Raw genomic sequence first — 19,533 nt, 5'->3', positions numbered from 1 at the left:
AGGTCCGTTAATCGCTACTGGGCGCAAGGGACACAGGCCCTCATTGATATGGTGATGGAACAGGTGGAATGCACCCCCAAGATGGTCCTCTTCGGCCTGAAGTCTCTCCGGCCAGCAAATTGGAGACTTGTGGCAGGGGCACTGTTGCATACAAAAAGGAGAGTGTCTATTAACTGGGGTGGGAAACCGTCCCAGAAGTTGGAAATGTGGAAAAAAAAAAAAGATATGGCATATTGTAAATACCAACTAACTAGCTATGCAGAGGAACTCCCATGGGCCTCTAGGCACAAAGATATGTGGGGCACCTTAACGTAATTTTTGCTGACGATTGCAGCTGCAAACTGAGTTTGGCTATTTGCTTGCCACTGAAGCATGTTGGATGGTATGCGGGTAATGATTCTCCAGTTATTTAATGATAGATCACATTAATACCAGTTAGGTGTGTTCATTAGTGGGGGCTCTGTTATGTTAAAGGAATAGGGTTTAAAGATGAGAGATTGTGATGAATGAAATTAGGGATCAGCAAATTGCTGAATTACAATAGGAAGAATTAAGGCAGACAGGCATGAGATTGAGATGAGGCTATCCTAAGAAATAGAAAGTATGCAGAGGATGGAGGGGAAGAAGAGGGTTCACTTTGGAAACGGAGAGGAATCAAGTTGAAGTAGCTACATTTTTTAATGCAGGGATTTAAAAGTATAGTGGAAGAAGGCTTTCTGAGCTAGCAAGCAATTGGAGGATGCAAGCTGTAAAAAGAAACATAAATCGTGCTCCGTATCTGGGACAGAAAGCTTACACATGCAGTGTACACTTCATTTAAACATTAAGAGCCTGAACCGGTTGCGTGCCAAGCCTAGTGCTGCGCTTTTAAATAAAGTCTGGAGCATGGCAACCTTGGTACAGGGTTTATACGCTGTCCAATGGAAGTTTGTGCTGAAAAAAGGTCCCATTTAAATATCTATCTTCACTATTCAGTAATCATAAGGTTTTCACACTCGCAAAAAAGTGTTATTTGGGCCTGGCTGAGAAGGTTCCGGCAATGTGCATTCAGATTTATAGCTGGTCAACTAATCCCATCCAAATTAATGTTATGCGTGGTTGCTTGTATGTGGCCAATGTAGCATTTGTTTTGTCCGTATAAGTGATGCAAAGCAGAGTGAGGGAGGCCTCTGGGTTCCTTCCTAAAAGCCCCAGGCCTCTTTCTGTGCGGAAGAAGTGGGTGATCTTGTTTTCCCATACAGTGGAAGTGTATAAGAAGAGATGCAAGAGGGAGGAGACCAAGACAGTGGAATGAGGACACAGGAGAGTAAACTCCTGTAAAATTCAATTAGAATAACCAATGCCACCCTCCTATGTTTACCTATAAACCTTCTCCAACTATGCCACTATCCTGCATTCCATCACATATTATTCCTTTTTCTTTCTCATCCTCCAGCTCCTTCCGACACAGTGATAACTCCAACATGCCTGTTCAGAAAGCCAAACTACACTTTACGTGCAAATGCAGCAAAAGATATAATGCTCTAAGGCACTCCCAATAAAGACCTGTTTTGATATTGCATTATTCAAGATATTTTGGATTGCAAAAAACATGTCAGGAATTAGGGTAATTTTTAAATCAAAAAAATTATAATTTAAAAATCCACCAGTCATTACGGCACTGATGCTTTTTTATATTTTGTAGACTCCTAATTAATTCTGTCCTCTTCATTTGCTCTCAAACTGTTGAGTAATTTCACTTTTTCTAAGGCGGTTTTACAAATCATTTTTGCAGTGGCTTATGTTGATTCGTACTAGTGTTTTTTTTTTACAATTACAAAGAAGGATTTCCTTTGACACATTAAGTAGGTCTTTCTTTTGACTTCATTGTTATTCAATTAGTTTGTTAGTAATGTTCGTTGTGTTAGCAAAACCATTAACATCAGCTTGAAATTTCTAAAATGGTTTTAGAAAATGCACACTTAATTCCCCAATACCATATCTTGTCAAATCAATCACAAATTAATGATCCCCAACAGTACTTGGTCCTCAGTTAACAAAATGAAGAGAATCTTTTTTTAAAAACTTTTATTTAAGAGTTACCACCATTTGAAACTTGCAAAAAACATTCGAACGCACAACGCATAACAGCAGCAGACATCATTCTAATAGGTTTCTTACAGGCATTTTAGCTCTTACAGCCATTTAGACTTCCATATTGTGACATACCAGTCCCTTGTCACACATCTCACTGCTTGCTCCATAAACTCAAGCTACAGTGCATTTTACCACGCTTACAGATTATGAAAAGAAATTACACCAGGTAGATCATTCACAACAGTATACAAGAATGGGAAAATACAAATTAATTTCAAAACACATAGGTTAACGCATGGAAGCCTGTGCAAGTCGTCCAACAGATCTGCGGTCTTCCGAGTGGAGGAAACATTCGTACGTTACTTGCTCCCATTGCTCTGCACACTTTCTCACCAAAGCCACAGAGTCCAGATGCAATCTTGCCATGTTTATCGAAAATCCATGAATGCAACACCAGTTTTCTGCATGCGCTATTCTCTTTTCTCCTTTCGCTCATACCCAAACCTCTCATTCCTTGGCACCACCATCAATTCCACAAAGTTCAAACAGCCGTCTGGTCCATCTCTCAGCCTTGCGTGTCTAGCGCTGGTATGAATCCATGAAATAGTGGATAAAAATGCAACACCCACCGTGTTAAGACGTAGTATGTGAAACGAGTGTAGCTCATTGGATAGCAAGTAGAAAAAATAATCCTGGACAGAACATTTACAGCACTGCTTTCGCAGAAGGTGGCCTTTCGAGGTCTAAGGTTGCAAGATGAGTGTAGAGACCAGCTGAAGCTTCCGAGGGTGTTTTGAAGACGAAGGAAGACGGTGTCTAGAAAACCACTATCTCAATTTTGAAGACATGTTCTGCAAATCACTAAATTTGTAGACAAAGTGTCCAAGACCACACTTAACGAAAGGCCTGACTAAACAGATCTGTAACTCAATGTAAATTTCAGCTGACCAATGAATCTTTCCATACGTCTTATTGTGTGATTGTTCACAGAAACAACAAACACTATCTCACTTCCATTGAATATATGAATTCCTCAAATGAACAAAAACATGGATTAAAACTCAAGAACGTTTTTTGATCCAAAAAAGGAAAAATAAAGTAAAAAAAATGCTTTGTCCTACATGTACTTTACAACATACTTACCATGAACATAAAAACTACATACCCCACCCAGAAGATCTAGCCTCCATGTTTGAAGAGCCAAAGCCTCCACTATTAAAACTATTACCAGGCACCGGATTAGATGAACCCCATCCTACGGATCCCATATTGGATCCATAGGTGTTGGCCCCTGATCCAAAACCCTGGTTTGGTTCTCGCGGCATATTGCCTTGTGTAGGATTATTCCTAGGTGGTCCACCGGGCTGATTCTGCTGTCCCGCCAGCATTCCCATCATTCCCCAGCTGCTCTGCAGCGCAGCTTGTGCAGCTGCCATCATTGCAGGATTGATGCCAAATGCTCCAAAATTCATAGCTGCGCCAGCTGCGCCTCCTCCACCACCACCACCACCCATATTGCTTACTGGTGGGCCACCAACACCACCACCAGCAGCAGCAGCAGCAGCAGCAGAAACTGCACCTGCACCACCACCACCACCACCACCACCACCACCACCACCACCCCCCCCACCCCCACGGACAGGACCAAATCCACCCTGGTTTCCAAAGCCTCCCATATTGCCATCAAATCGGCCTCCACCTCTGGCAAACTGCCTATTGGTATTCTGTTTAGGCTCAGCGTTAGAGATATGTACACTGACACCTTTAATGATTAAATCTTCTCCACAAAGAGACTGGACAACCTGAAGAAAAAGAAAAAAAACAAAGGAAGCCATCAAAATCCATTCAAGCAAATCGCAGATTTATGAGCTATGGTATTCACTGATCTTCTCATTTGTACTGTACCTCATCATCAGCAAACGTAACAAAAGCAAACGCTCTGAAAGGCTTGGGAATGAAGACTTCCACAACTTCGCCATACTGTGAAAAGAACTGTCGGAGGTCATCAGCGGATATGTCTTCAGTAACACGGCCTACAAAAACCTTCCGACTGCGCGTAGCTTCATCTGGACCCTGTGAGCGAAAGTGAGAAAATGAAACCTGTAGATTTAGTGCAAAAGCAAGTCTGAAGAACAAAAAAAATTCACTTCACCTATTGCACTTCCAAGCCTCAAGCAGTAATACAGGAGCTATACCCTGATTTTCTCCACTTCCTAAATTACTTGTGTTGGTGACACCTAGTGGCAAGATCGGGAACTGCTTATTAAAGCTGTTGAAAACCAAAAGCTTAGCTGTATGAATAGGTACAATCCTGCAACTCTTCCTTTACACAGTAGACAACCCCATCCAGCTACATCAGCATTTCTTTTCAAAGCCATCGTGGGAATGTTCAAAGTTTCCTACTTTGGACTTTCCAGGTGCTATGCTTTATTCTTCTTCCGTTTGCCTTGGTCTTTTAATGTCCTTAAACACCATAGTTAGGACAACAATGTACTCCACAAGCAAACCAGGTGTATGTATCAAAAGATAAACAATCCCTCTCGATTTCTTTGGTACTTCAAGTCAAGAACTTATTACTAAACATGTATGGCGACAGTACCACATCTAACTCTAAAAACTGAATTCAACACCTCTGTCAACTAAGACTGGCACAATACTCCTAGTATGAATAGGGGTAAGTTACATATGAATTTGCCTTCACCTGAGAAGGGTGGTGGCCAACAAGCAGACACTCGTTTCAGACAGTCACTAACTATCGATTTCAATTAACCCCCTACAGTTCTACACGGACTTGGTCACGGTCTCCTTTTTGTAGAATCCTTGGCCATCGTTCAGAATAATGTATGTACTGATCTGTTGACACGAATCACCTAAAAATCAAAGGACTTCTTTAGATTGAATAGGCCTTTCACTTCTCCTAAACTGAGCCAGTCCGAGCCTTAGGTTCTATACACTTAACCTAAATCTAGATCCTCGTTTGTAGGAAAACAGTCTCGACTGTTCGTGCAAAAAAATTCTGAGAACACTGCTTTGATTTTGTTATTTTCTGCCTCTGTAGTCAATGCCACAACACTTTTTTGAAGATACGTCATGCAAAGTAGTTGCTGCAGAGGACTATCAAATGTGCTGTAAACCTCCCTAGAAAAACATATGGGCTGTTTGAGCACTGGTGAGCCACTGCAGAGCTGGTGGAGTTGTACATTACTTTATATATAAAATTCCACAGCACATGGCTAACATTTTCCTTCACTGAAATACAAAGGGAAGGCAAAGTACCAAGAGAGGTAGAACATAGACAACACACTGTGGTCGAATTCGGAGAGCATCGCACCAGATTTCATGTTTTGTTCCAGTTTTTGTTGTGTTTGATTTTATGTCAATAAGGCACAACAAACATTACCCCTTCCATGCGTCAGACGGCCGGGAGCTGTCCAATGCCATAGTGCTGGTGTGCGGACGGCTCCCAGACGTCCGAGCACATGGCACTGGAAGTCCCTCGGGTGCGGGAATTTCCTTTACCCATAAACAGCATCTGGAGCTGGGGAAGAGCTTCCCCAGCTCCGAGGCTGTTTACTTTTTTTCCACTGAAATGATGATCAGCGCACACGTCGCACTGAGGTAATTTCAGTGAAACTGAAACTCAAATTGAAATGAGCCGATCGGCTAATTTCTGTTTCACTTCCTACCTGCTCATGGGGCTATCGGAGCTCCTGTGCAAGACAGGAGAGGTATCATTGGAAAGGGGAAAATCTCCCCCTTCCAATGGTACCCCTCCTTAGTGGATCCCCGCTTGGGATTCGCCAAAGGAGGGCGATCCCCAAGCAGGGATCCAGCCACTAGGCACCAGAGAGGGGAGAGCAGCCCCTTGGGCAAGGGATTTTTCTCCTCCCCAATGCTTTGGGCATAATTCAGTCTTTGTCCCCCCCCCCCCCCCCGGAGGCAGATGGGGGGGCAATAGCCCCTAACCTGTCCCAGGGAGGGTGGCAGAAAGCACACTAGGCTTATGTTTTATGGCTATAAGTTCAGGGCTGCCCAAGATGGGCATGCCAATGCCTCCAACGCCCCCCCCCCCCCCAATGCCCACTAGGCACCAGGAATTATGTTTGCTTTATAGGTAGGGGTGGGGTCTGCACAGATTTAGCATGCTATAACCCCCACCCTCAAAAAGTCGTTCTGCCCTCTTACCCCCCCAAAAGGCAGATCAGGACAATAGCCCCTTAATCTCTCCCCCCCCCCCCCCCCCCCAAGATGCCACGAGAGCTTGTGTGTGCCTGAACTGAAGTTTGGCTGACGGTCTGCCTGTACTGACCATTGACTGGCAATTTGCTGCCGGTGTGGGCGGCTTGCACTTGGCTAATGGTGTGGGGGACTCGCGCTGGATGACTGTGTGTAGATAGGTGCTAGCCCGATCGCTTGCTTGGAGTGGCGATTGGCTGGCGGTGTACATGGACTGGCGCTTGGCAGACAGTGAGCGTTGATGGCGCTTGGCTGGCGGGGAGCATTGATGGTGTGCGTGTATTGACTCTTGGCTGGCGGTGTGGTTTCCATGGATCCCCCAGCGTTTTCTTACCCAAAATCCCCCACAAACCTCAAATTTACTTACAAAGTCATATTTTTCTCACATTTGTGTGGGTAAGTTGTAGGATCACAGCGCAATCACACATTTTTGACCACCCAGCGTTCCCCTTGCTCTCCCGAGAAAAATGATCAGTCACTTGTGTGGGTGTCTAAAAGTAGCGTCAGCCTAAATATGCATCCGCTTGGGCTGCCCGAAATCTCTACATGTTTTTGGCCCTTCCATGTCATAGGCACTTGGCTCACCCACACAAGTACAGTATCATTTTTAATCGGAAGACTGAGGGGAACGCTGAGTGGTAGAAAATTTGTGCACAACTTTCCCACACAGATATTAGAGGAAAATGTGACTTCTTAACTCAATTTGAGGTTTGCGGCGGATTCTGAGAAGGAAAATGTTGGGGAATCAACACAAGCCACACACCGCTGGACTCCCACGGGTGTCTTGTTTTCAGAAATGGCTGAGTTTTTTAGGTTCCCCTAGATGTCTGCAAGCCCAGGACCAAAAACTCAGGTGCCCATCTATCAATCACAAAACTACCTGGTTTTTCAAGAGGTCACCTGCGTTTTTGGACATGGGCTCAGTGGCAATCCAGGGAAACCTACCAAACCCAAACATTTCTGAAAACTAAACACCTAGAGAGGGGAGGTGTGGCTTGCGTGGCTCTCCCAACATTTTCCTATTCAGAATCCCATGCAAACCTCAAATTTAGCACACACACACAAAAAAAAAAAAAAAAAAAAAACACGCATTTTACATTTCTTTTTATTTATAAAATATAGGCTATGTCCCAGTAAAATGACAAAACTGTAGCAAAGTTTGGTTTTCTGACAAAAGTCTGCCTGTCCCTGAAAACTGGGAAGATGGGGATTTCAGCACCACAAACTTAGTTGATAACATTGCCAGTGAAAATCCGAGACGCTTACTTCTGCAGAACCCCCCCACCCCCCCGCCTCCCCCCAAACAAATGTTGCCGTATTTTGGCTAATTTCTGGTCTCCTCCAAAGGAATCCACAAAGCCTGGATACCTTTAAAATCCTCAAGATGTTGGAAGAAAAGACGCAAACTTGGCGTGGATACCTTATGTGGACAAACGGGTACAGATGCCTAAGCAAAAAACTACTCCTAATTGCCAAAAAAAGGCTTAGCACAATGGGGAGGCCTAGCAGTGAAAGGGTTAAAACTATCACAATATTATTTACATTACATCAAATCTACACAACCAAATTGAAAATATTGTAATCACTACCAACATATAGGTCATAAAACTTATGAATGTAGAAAAGAAATTTTCTATTCCAAAAGTCCACATTGCAAAGGTTCAAAATAGAAAGAAAAAAAAAAAACTATAAATGCTAGAAAACAAAAACAAAGAAAACATTCAATAACTGCATGGCATTGTTTAATTTGTAAGGCCCCTTAAGAGATCCAAAATTTGAGAGAGAACAAAGCTATATAAAATGCTATTAAAATCTGTTTTATAAATGATATGTGCTAAAGACTTGTGTAAAACTTGTGCATCTACTATATTGGGACGTCGGATTGAGAAGGTAAGTAGTTTATACAAGTTCAAGATGCCGCCAGCGCATCAACCGCCCCGCCTCTCTTCCTCAAGCCCCTGACCTCACACTTGACGATCATCCCTTAGAGAATTTTTTACAGATATTAGTGATCAAACTGCATATGTAATTTCAACACAGTGGTTCTATGTATTAAGTAAATCTAGGCCCTCTATTGACCATTTACAAATAACTATTTGTGTATCCCAGTCAAACATATTGCATGTATTTGAATCAATGGATAACTATGTGCACACTAAAATAGAATTTCTTGAAAAACAATTCAGCAGTGAATTTGGTTCTTTGTAGCTTATAAAAAAAACATATTGCGGATTAGACACAACAGGCTATTCTTTGTATGCTAAAAATTCCTTCAAGGCCAATTGTAAAAGTCAAGGAAACCTGGTCTACCTAGCCTATCCACCAGCCTGGATATCTTAATTTCTATAGCCCAGCAGTCCAGGGCCCTAGAGGTCGGCCATCGGGGGGGGGGGGGGGGGGGACTCACAATCTGGGTTAAACAAGATATTAACCCCAAAATTTGGGCATTACCAAACAATGACATCCTAGCGATCAGGCTCAAGAACAGCTAATATCGATCCATTGACATATACAATGTATATGCGAGACGCATCAGTGAGGGGCGGAAATCAGACACCATTAATGCCTTAGGAGAACTTTTGGAAACCTGGTCTTGGGAAGCCTCTGTAATCATAGCTGGGGGCTTAAATACAACTTTTGAACCCATTGATAGCGTGGATAATTAAGTGGCGAGTGAGGAGGATGAGCTCTGGGGTGTTCCTTTGCTTGAGCGCATGCCAATTAAAAGATGGACCGAGGCAGTAATCCAAATGAAAGCCCTCTGTCTAGAATATGGCCTCAGGGCCGCCAATGGTAGAACCGTATCAGACAGACAAGGGGTACACACAACAGCGGATAACATTCAAGCCGTATTGATGATCTTAGTTGGTCTAAATATTTGGCATACCCTTGAGGACATGGTTGTGCAGGTACGAGTGGAGGGAGATTATAATCCCCTGTGCTCTGAATTTGCTCTTTAGGGACATAAGGCCACATTCACCATCTAGTAAAAACCATACCACAAGTGAACTCCAGCTCTTAAACATGCGGTAAGGAAAATGGCCTATGATCTTAGAACACCCTGCAGTCCTACTTTCTATAACTCAAAAAAAGCAAACTCAGCAAAAGCGATGGAGATCTCTCGTTAACCATCAATCGCTAAAAGACATCACACAATTGCACTCCATTATTACCATACATTTGTCCCAATTTCCAAAGACCCAGCAAAGCCAGAATGAGAGATACAAATTGTAAACATCAGTGGTATAACACTGAATGTAGAAGCACCCGTGGAGCGCTTAGTGAGGCAGTTAAGTCGGGAGATGTGGCCAGAGTGCGATCTGCTAGGACCACTTATAAGAAGGCCTTAGCAGAGCCCAGAGTCAGGCTTGTCTCCAAGAATCAGAGCATGCGTCAGGTCATCAAAATATTTGGCATGTGAATCGTACAGCAAAAGTGATATAAACATACAAGTGTATTGATTTACCATTTAGAAGTGTTTCACTTTAATACATTAGATGATGTCCCTGCATTGAGTGGCATTTATAAGAATGGATAGTTTCGAAACGTGAACTTATAAACATTCAGGAACCGCCCTCCTCCTTCCCTGATGAGGACGCCATTAGTGACCCAAGAGGCAATTCAGTTGCCATGTGCTCCTCTTTACGACGGCTGATATAAATGGCGCAACATTACAAAAAAAAGGTTTTTCTTCAGATCACACACCCTGAATTATTTCAAGATGCACTAGAATGGGATGATCAGTAAAAAGTAGGTACAGACAAATACAATAGTTTAATACGGCAACAGTAGGTCAAGTAGCGAAGTTGGGACTGCAGCCAGCTCTCCTAGTTATACTTACTTGTGCTGTTGAGCCACTCGATGGGCTCCTCCAGCTTTCTTCTGCTTATTACCACAGGGCAATGCTGTGTGTTTAATTTCATGAAGTGCTAAATGAATATACTGGGTTAAATACATTTATTGCATGGTAAATCTATATGACATGACATTTTTTTAGAAAAGAAATTACTAAGTATAGGGAACAGAGGGCAATCTGTTTTATTTTGATATCACCCACTTCCCTGACTCAAAGACAAGTTCAAGAGAGGCTAAACATCTCAATAAAACGAAATTACTCATATTGGCAGAAGAGAGGTTTGTGTAGTCTCTCAGACAAAAGTGAAGCTCAGACCTTAGCTGCAGGCAGACTTTCACGCAGGGCTCACCCCCCCCCCCCCCCACCCCCAACACGTGTCTGCAGGCCTTTTGCACTTTTTTTTGTAAAAGATATGTTTATTGGTAAGAAAACACAGAAAGAAGAAACCATGCGACAATCCTGCACACCTTCCCTCGCAGGGGGTACGCACAATAGGAGGGGAGGCCAGAGAGCAGAAAGAGCATCCGGGTTTCCGACCTTGCCAAGCAACCAGACATATAGCGACAGAAGACCCAATACTCGGCCTGGAGCGTCAAAGTTAATGGAGGAGCCCAGCTCCCGCTTAGCAGTATGGCCCTGCAGAGTTCAAGCTATTGGGCCTGGGCACGCCAAACCGAATACGATCCGGCTCCCCCCTCCAAGAGTGCCACAGTGAACCAAACTCAAAAAGAAAAGAGAAATCCCCCCGCCCCGCAACTTCCCCCAACCCTCCCACCCACCCGTGGTGGTAGCTCCCAATCATACGCATTGCGTCTCATATTAATCTTCATACCTGAAATAGATGGGGGGCTCGAATGGAGGGCGGACACACCGCCGCTGGCAACCCCCTAGAGAGAAAGCGCACCAGCGGTCCCCTGCAGAAAATAGTTCTTAAAAGGACCCCAGGAAGAAGTCAGCTATCCGCTCCATGCTCAACAATTTCCACAATCTCGCATGCCACAAAGAGATCGCCGGGGCCTCCTTCTTCCAGGCCACCGCCAGGGTGATCTTAGCCGCCCCCACACACAGCCAAAGGATCTTTTTGTCCGCACGCGTCTGGTGTTCGAGGAGGGGATCTCGAAGGCCCAATAGCACGTGAGCCAAGGAATCCGCGACCGGATATCCCAAGATCTCCTTAATATGGGACAGTATCTCCTGCCAGTAGGGGCGGATGACCGGGCAGTCCCACCAAATAGAGCGGAAGTCCCCCAGGAGACCACAGCCCCTCCAACACCTGTCCGAAGAGGTAGGGAAGATGCGGTGTAGTTTGGCAGGGGAGCGGTACCAGTCCATCATGGTCTTAAGATGCGCTTCGCGCAGTTCCACTGAGTGGTTGTGTTTGGCCAAGTCTCTCCACAAGTGGGACCACTCTTCATCTGTGATGGCCCGCTCCAGGATGTCCTCCCATAAGCCCATGTAGCGCGGCCTCGGGGAGAGAGCGGTAGCCAAGAGGTGGCCATAAATAAAGGAAATGGCACCTCACATCGTCGAGGTGCGCGAGAGAAAGGCCTCGAAGGGGGTGGGCGGCCTAGTCGCCGCATCTCGAACCAACGGCGACAGAGCCCAGTGCAGCATTTGTGCGTGGCGGAACTGCTCCGTCTGGGGAACCCCATAATCCCGTCCACAGTTGGCAAATGTGAGCGGGGCAAGGCCATGAAACAGATGTGAGAGAGCGAGAAAGCCCCCCTCTCTCCAGGCGTCAAAAGGACCCTCTTGCATCGCCGGTGGGAAGGCCGGGTTGAAATGTATGGGAGTAAAAGGCAACGGGAACGTAGTCCATCGCTCATCCCCAGAAACAGAATCCCAAACCTTAAGGGTGGTGCCGGTAGGAGTGCTGATGTATGCATTCCGGGATCTGTCCCCCTTAGGCTTCCACACTAAATCCCATATCGTGCACCCCGCCACACTTCTGTCCATGTGGAGCCAGTGTTTCTCTGAGAGCGGTTGGGTCCATTCCACCAATATCCGCAGCTGCGCAGCTTTATAGTAGAGGAGCGGGTCCGGGAGGCCCACATGACCCTCTCCCCGAGGGCGCCGGAGAGCGGCAAAGGAAAATCTAGCCCGCCCCCCCCGCCATACAAAAGGGGAGCATAAGAGCCTTTACGCGGCGAAAGAAATCACGGTCCAGGGCAATAGGGAGCGCCTGGAACAAATATAAAAGCTTCGGGAGGAGCGTCATTTTAATCGCATGTATCCTACCCAGCCAGGAGATAAACAACGGTTTCCAACGGATCAAGTCGGCCTGGATCGTAGCCAGGAGAGGGGGAAATTGGCCGAATACAATTTCCCCACTGTGGGGGTCAAGTGCAGCCCCAAATACAATAAGGAGGAATGAGTCCAAGGCAAGGGCGACAGAGGTCGGAGACGCTCCACTTCCGCCGACGAAAGCGTGAGATTGAGGACACAGGATTTGTCGTAATTTACCTTAAAACCCGCCACTGCCTTAAAGCGCGCCAGGGCCGACTGTACGTGGGGGAGGGAATGCGCAGGGTCCGCAAGCGAGAGCAAGACAGTCCGTGAACAGGGAGATCTTGTGTTGTTCGCCCGTAAAAGGCAGACCGCGTATATCCGGGTGGTCTCGGATCGCCAGCGGCATCGGTTCAATACTCAGAGCAAACAGTAAGGGGGAGAGAGGGGACCCCTGCCGCGTACCCCGCGTGTGTGGGAAGGAGGATGAGAGGTAGCCATTGACCGCGACTCGCGAACGGGGCCCGCTAAAATTGGCCCGAAGCATGGTCAGGAATCTATCCGAGAACCCAAATGCCTCCAAGACCCGGAAGAGGAACTGCCAGTCCACCCGATCAAATGCCTTCTCGGCATCCAGACCAATCAACACCGCCGGGATGTTGAAGCGGTTGGCCTTCGAGGAGGTGGATCACCCTCCTAGTGTTATCATGAGTTTGACGCCCCTTGATAAACCCCGATTGATCCGGATGGATAAGCGTCGGCATCAGGTCCTGCAAGCGGGTCGCGAGAATGGAAGAGTAAAGTTTGGCATCGATATTAAGCAGGGCGATCGGCCTATACGAGGAACATACAGCAGGGTCTTTACCGGGCTTAGGGATGACAGATGACCGCCTCCGCCATGGATGCCGGAGAAACGCCCGACTCAGCCATAGCATTGAACAATTGAACCAAGAAGCTACTAATCTCAGCGGCAAAAGTCTGATAGAAGAGGGCCGTGAATCCGTCCGCACCAGGCGACTTGTGGGGCTTCAGGGACCGGATGGCACCCAGCACCTCCTCACCAGAGATAGGAGCGGAAAGCAGTTCGTTCCAGGCCTCAGACACCCGAGGGAGCGGGAGCGCGCGCAGATAGTCCCCTTGGGCAACGCCCCCCCCCCCCCCCGAGTATAGGGTCGCGTAAAACTCGCCGAAGCGCGCAGCCTTGGCCGCATCACAGTGCTGCAACGAGCCGGTTGCATCCCGAACGCCTCCTATGTAATCCCTTTCACGCTTCCGGCGTAGTTGGCGGGCCAAATGCCTCCCCACCTTGTTCCCTTGAGCGTAGGAGAGACGACGAAGCTTCCGGAGGGTGAACTCCGACCCATTGTTGTATTGAGCCCGGAGTTTGCCCCGGAGAGCAGTCAGTGGCCGCAACGTTTGTCGGGAAGGTTGGGCCTTATGCGTTCGTTCCAGCACCGCGAGTTCCGCCTCTAAAGCCTCCCGCTCCGTCCTCCGCAATCTATTAAGAGCCGCGTTAAGGGCCAAGCAACTACCCCTCACTGAAGCCTTAAAGGCATCCCAGGTATTAAAAACCGAGGTGTCCTGCACCGGGTTAAGCTCGAAGAACTCCCGGATTGCCGTACGGAGCGCCTTGCAGGAGAAGTTCTCTCACCAGGGAAGCCGGAAAGTACCACCTGTGCGGAACATCCCTCACCGGCGCCCACTGAAGTCCCAGCGCAAACAAGCTGAGGTCAGAGATATAAAGAGGAAAGATCTTGGCCTCTCTCAGGGACCCCCGGAGGGACTGACTGTAAAAGATGTGATCTAAGCGGGAGTACGATTGGTGCACATGGGAGAAGAAAGTGTAGTCGCGGGAGAGGGGGTGCAGGGAGCACCATCCATCCAACAACACCAGTTCTTCAATCCGCCGGCGCGTCTCGGAGAATACACCGGCCTTCGCCCCCCGTCGGTGAGAGCAGTCTAATTCCTGGTCCCACACCAAATTAAAATCCCCCAGTACGAAGAGCGCCCCCTCCACAAAGTCCTCGATTGTTCAGAGAAGGTCCAGGAGGAACCTATTTTGCCCCACATTGGGAGCATACAGCACAAGGATCGAGTAAGTCCGACCAAAGAGCACCCCCTTTACAAGGAGCCACCTACCCTCTGTCGCTCCGAACCCCCAAGGTCTGAAAGTGAAGGGTCGAGCGGAACATCAGGGCCACGCCCCCATGATTCGAAGCCGCCGAGGACCTGTAGATAAGGGGGAATTGCTTATGCTTCAACCGGGCCTCATCTCGCCGAGCCAGGTGGGTCTCCTGGAGGCCAACCACATCTAGGTGGTGATCCATGATGTACCTCCAGACCTTTTGGCGTTTCTGGGGAGAATTCAACCCTTTCACATTCCAAGTTCCTAGGGTAACAGGCATTCGTCACACAGACCGACTCTCAGCTCTCCCAGGTCATCCTTATACAAAGCGCAACCCCTGCCCCGTGGACCTATCCCATCCCTAAAGGCCCCCTCAAAAGCAAGCCAGTAGCGCACCTCAGGACCACACCCCTCAGACCATCCCATGGGACATCTCAGGAGCCGATCCCCAGCCAATACAAGGCAAAAGCAACATCCCAAACGACAGTAGCTCCTCCCCTCCCCCCCTCCGCCTCAACCAAAGGTCCCCCCTGAACCAAGCATGACTCCCACCCCGCATCACAAGACATACCCCCACAACCCTCCCGAGCCCCCCCCTCAGGGCCCTCACTGAGCAAGACCCACACAGCTGCCATAAGCAATTTTCGGCTACCACCACTGACCCTCCCCCAACACAACCCCACCCAACCTCCCCTACTGCCCCCCCCTTCCCCAAGAACCCCCCCCCAGAAACTCAAAAGAAACCCAAATGCAAAGGATAAGAGAACAAACTGAGCCCACCCTAAGAAAGGCAAGAAAACAAACAGTGCAACCAAGAAGGCTGATGTTACCCTCAGAGAACGGGGCCTCAGGTAACGGACAGTGTCCCAAGCGATCTCCGATCCGGGGTATCTTCCCCAAAAGTACATCGTTACCCACGGTACCAGAATGGAGGGGGGGACGTCCCTCCGCCACCAAACAGCCTTCCCTCTAAAGTCAAGCCGCTGACGAGCTGTCCCGCGGCGACGCCACCGTCACATTCACCACGGAGGCCACTGCTCCATCCCTTTCCTGCTGACTGGCCGCGGTATCCGGCCCACTCTGTGTCGCCAGTCGCCCCACTCTGTGCCAGGAGGAAGATCGCCGTCTGCGCCTCGACAGGGAGCGCCCACCACTCGGGGAGGGCGCAGCATCGTCCAACCCAAGAAGGTCTCTAGCAGCCTGCAGTGATCCAAGCTGGACCAGCCTGTTCTGCCACCTGAAGATGAGGCGAAAGGGATGACCCCAGGAGTACGCCACATATAGTTCCCGTAGGAATGTCATCACAGGCCGAAATTCACGCCGCTTCTGCAGTGTAGACGCCGCCAGAAGCGCTAGCACCTGGGGGCGTCGTCGGCAGCGCACCTCTCGGGGGGCCCCTCCCTGCCCGCTTTGTCCTTGCGGGGCCTGGACGACATCGTGGCCGACACGGCAGACGTACGATATGCAAGACCGTGTGCCGACCTCACCACTCTCGCCCCGGCTTCCTCACGATAGGCAGACCCTCCGTCACACCTCCACTGGTGCCAGCGCAAGACCAGAGCCCCGAGCAATGGGCCCCCCCCCGCTACACCGCACGTCGAGATCACCTCCACAGGAGTGCACGGCAGTCCTCTGCCCGAGGGCGAGAGTGAGCATTCAGGCATCCGCCGGCAGCAGCGTCCTCCGCTTCACTTCGCCAGATCGCCACCAGTTTCCAGCACCCTCCACGAGGCCGCACCGTCTCTAACCGCCCGCCAAGAACTCCCGCAGGGCCCACCGACAATCACCGTCCCCCAAACTCCATCACTCGGCCAAGCGGAGCTCCACAGGCCCGGCGGCCCACTCCCCGCGGTCACCAGGCGCGCGTCGCACTGTCCAGGGCTCTGTCACCCGTTCCTCACGCCACAGGAACCACCGCTCATCGCTGATGAAGTTCGGACCCCGGCCAGGCCGCTCGCTCCCAGGGTACCCCGTTGGGCGCCAGTATCCAGGCTGTAGCTAGAGGGCACTGGGACCAGCCACCAAATCTACACCCCGCCGGCCAGGTCAGCGTCCACACCTTCACTTTATGGCACCCCAGAGTCCCCGGTCTCGCAGTCCCCAGGTGGCAAGGCGGCCGGTAGGTGACGTCCGTAGTCTCAGCCAAGGCAGGGAATGCGCGTCCCACCATCCGCACTCAGGCCCACAGTTGCGCAGGTGGCAGGCCTCTCCCCACAGCTAGTTGCAGCGGCCGCGGTGCCCCACACGCAGCCCCCCAGGGCCCTCGGGGCCAGCGACAGTCGAACGGGGGGAGCTCACCGGTGGGTGGTAGCAGCAGCTCTAGCGAGATGAAGCAGGCCTCACTCCAACGGGGATCGCTCAGGCCCGTGCGCTGCACAAGGGGGCGTTCCACACCTCCGCAGGTCCCCTGCCAGCCCAACACCGCGAGCGGAGCCCCCACGGCCCTCTAAGTTCCCAGGGCCGGGGGCACCCCACCACGGCAGCTCTCCGCAGGGTCGGGTGGTCTACGGATTCGACGGTCCAGGGCCACTCCTCCGATCTCGGCCTCTGTCTCTCTCCACACCTCTCCACTGCTCCTCGCAGGCGTGTCCTCCACTCAGCGCGGCCGCCACCGGCCGCCGGCGCTCACCCCTCACGGCGCCGACCCTGCAGCGAGGTCAACTGGGCACTCCACTCCGGCCGAGCCGCCGGTCGATGCTCCGCAAGGCTCGCTGCCCAGGTGCGAGAATCCGCTCTGTAGCGGGAGCGCGGCAGCAGGCTCCGCCCCCAGCCGCAACCTCACGCAAGGCTCCCGGTCTCGGCTGCCGGCCTCTCCATAGGCCCCAATGCCGCCAGTGGCCCAGTCTCTGCCCCCGAGGCCGCAAAGAACGCCAGAGCTCCTCCAGGGCCGCCGGAGGACAAGCGCCAGCTCTGGGAGTCAGTCGGGAGGGCCAAGGGAAGGCGCAACACAAGGCTAAGCAGGTACGGCGGCGGAGGGACAGAAAGCACGTCCTACTCCGTCGCCATCTTGGACACGCCCCCCCTTTTGCACTTTTAATTACCCTTTGGTAGGGAGCGGCACTGCAGGATGGCTGATCCTCAAGACGCCCTGGAGTGTTGTGGCTATACAGTCCTCAAATTAAAACTCACAGCGCTTAGACAAGCATCAGCAAAACAAAAGGGTTTGACTTTAATTTGGCAACCCATGTAGACACAGGCATTCACAAATGCTGTTTACATGTGTTACATGCACAACTGCGGTTTATCACAGTAATTACTTTACTATTGGCTTTGCCTCTGCTGCAAAAAATTTAGCAAAAGGATTGTTTTATCTATGAATGCATTTAGGACAGAGATTGGAATGTGACATTCATTATGATGATTGAGTGTACATTCCAGTTGTAAAATAGTCCTAATGCATTCCAATAGAAGTATACCCTGGAAGATGGAACAATACACCAAATAGCCAATACCATGAGGTGAAAAATAAATGGTAATTGTATTTATAGTGCTTACTACTCCTGACGAAGTGTTGAAGCACGCTACTCCGGAACCCACAAAGGATTAGCTGTGGATTAGTATAGGGAAATAAAAAAGTTGTTAATTTGAGCAGTGGATAGGTTAGTCTTTTACTTTGATTGCATGGGATAGAGGAGGGATGAGTATAGAAAGGTATTAGGTAGATCATAATAGCAAAGGCAAATGCTACTTACCAGTATGCATCTGTTCCTGGCATGTAGAGCTGCCGATCTACACACTGTGCATAGATCGCCATCTGGTGTTGGGCCTGAATGTTTCAGTTGTTTTTCTCTTGGAAAGTCTTTGGAAGTCATGAGGTCTGCGACTCCTTTGGATCGTATTGCGCATGGGCTTCGGCTCCATCCTCAGATTGTTTTTCGCCAGCAGGGAAAGATGGAGCGTACAAATAATAGTGAAGATGCCCATGTGTATTGTATCTAAATAAGATAAACTGGAACAGATAAAGGTAGCCGGGGAGGCGGGTGGGCGTTTGTAGATCTGCAGCTCTACATGCAAAGAACAGATGCATACTGGTAAGTAGCATTTGCCATTCGAGGCATATGAGCTGCAGATTACACACTGTGCATAGATTATATAGCAGTACCCATCCCTAGCGGCGACCCCCAGTATCTGTTGTAGTGGTTTGAAACAGGCGACCACCAGTATCTGTTGCAGTGGTTTGAAACAATGTCTTGAGTACAACCTGGCCCACACTAGCCTGTTGCTTAGTTTGCACATCTACACAATAGTGTTTAGAGAAAGTATGCGGTGTTGACCATGTACCTGCTCTGCAGATATCATCTAAGGGAATGTTCCCTAAAAATGCCATGGAAGCCCCTATCTTGCGTGTACAGTGGGCTTTAGGGGGGGGGAACAGATAGCGTTCGTTTTGCTTTGCGGTAGCAAATCTGAATGCATTTGACAATCCACCTAGCTATCCCCGATTTAGAGATGGGGTTGCCTTTGTGTGGTGGTGAGAAAGACACAAACAGTTGTTTGGTCTTACGAAAGGGTTGTGTTCTCTCGATGTAGTAGAGCAAGGCTCGTTTGACATCTAATGTGTGGAGAGCTCTTTCTGCAACGGTCTGTGGTTGCGAGAAGAAAACTGGTAGTTCCACAGATTGGTTTAGGTGAAAGGGAGAAATGACTTTAGGGAGGAATTTTGGATTAGTACGGAGAACAACCTTGTTATGGTGCATTTGGAGAAAAGGCTCTTGAATGGTAAGTGCTTGTATCTCACGGACCCTTCTGAGGGAAGTGATTGCTACAAGAAAGGCAGTTTTCCATGTTAGGAATTGAAGTTCACATTTGTGTAGAGGTTCAAAGGGAGGCCCCATTAGTCTGGTGAGAACGAGGTTTAGGTTCCACACAGGTGAGGGTGGCACTCTGGGGGGAATTATTCTTTTGAGGCCTTCCATAAAGGCTTTAATGGCAGGTACTCTAAAGAGTGAGAGATGTTGCCCGTTTTGTAGATAAGCTGCTATGGCTGCAAGGTGCAGTCTAATAGACGTGTAGG

At 49.2% G+C, this 19,533-nt stretch overlaps 1 protein-coding gene across 1 annotated transcript in view; it reads right to left on the bottom strand.

The window, feature by feature from the left end:
* Positions 1-1,844: 1,844 nt before the first annotated feature.
* Positions 1,845-19,533, bottom strand: part of LOC146868357 (TAR DNA-binding protein 43-like) — a 71,398-nt gene continuing 53,709 nt past the window's right edge. Inside the window, exons 5-6 of the mRNA XM_085609862.1 lie at positions 3,982-4,149; positions 1,845-3,878 (exon numbers count right to left, since the gene is read on the bottom strand). Coding sequence (XP_085465988.1) covers positions 3,234-3,878; positions 3,982-4,149 — 813 coding nt within the window. The 3' untranslated portion in view covers positions 1,845-3,233. The remainder of the gene's footprint in view (positions 3,879-3,981; positions 4,150-19,533) is intronic.

This window comes from Triturus cristatus, chromosome 1_2 (assembly GCF_964204655.1).
Source record: "Triturus cristatus chromosome 1_2, aTriCri1.1, whole genome shotgun sequence".
Classification (NCBI taxonomy): domain Eukaryota; kingdom Metazoa; phylum Chordata; class Amphibia; order Caudata; family Salamandridae; genus Triturus; species Triturus cristatus.
The sequence above is the reverse complement of the archived record's forward strand: the minus strand, read 5'-3'. Positions and strand labels throughout refer to the sequence as shown.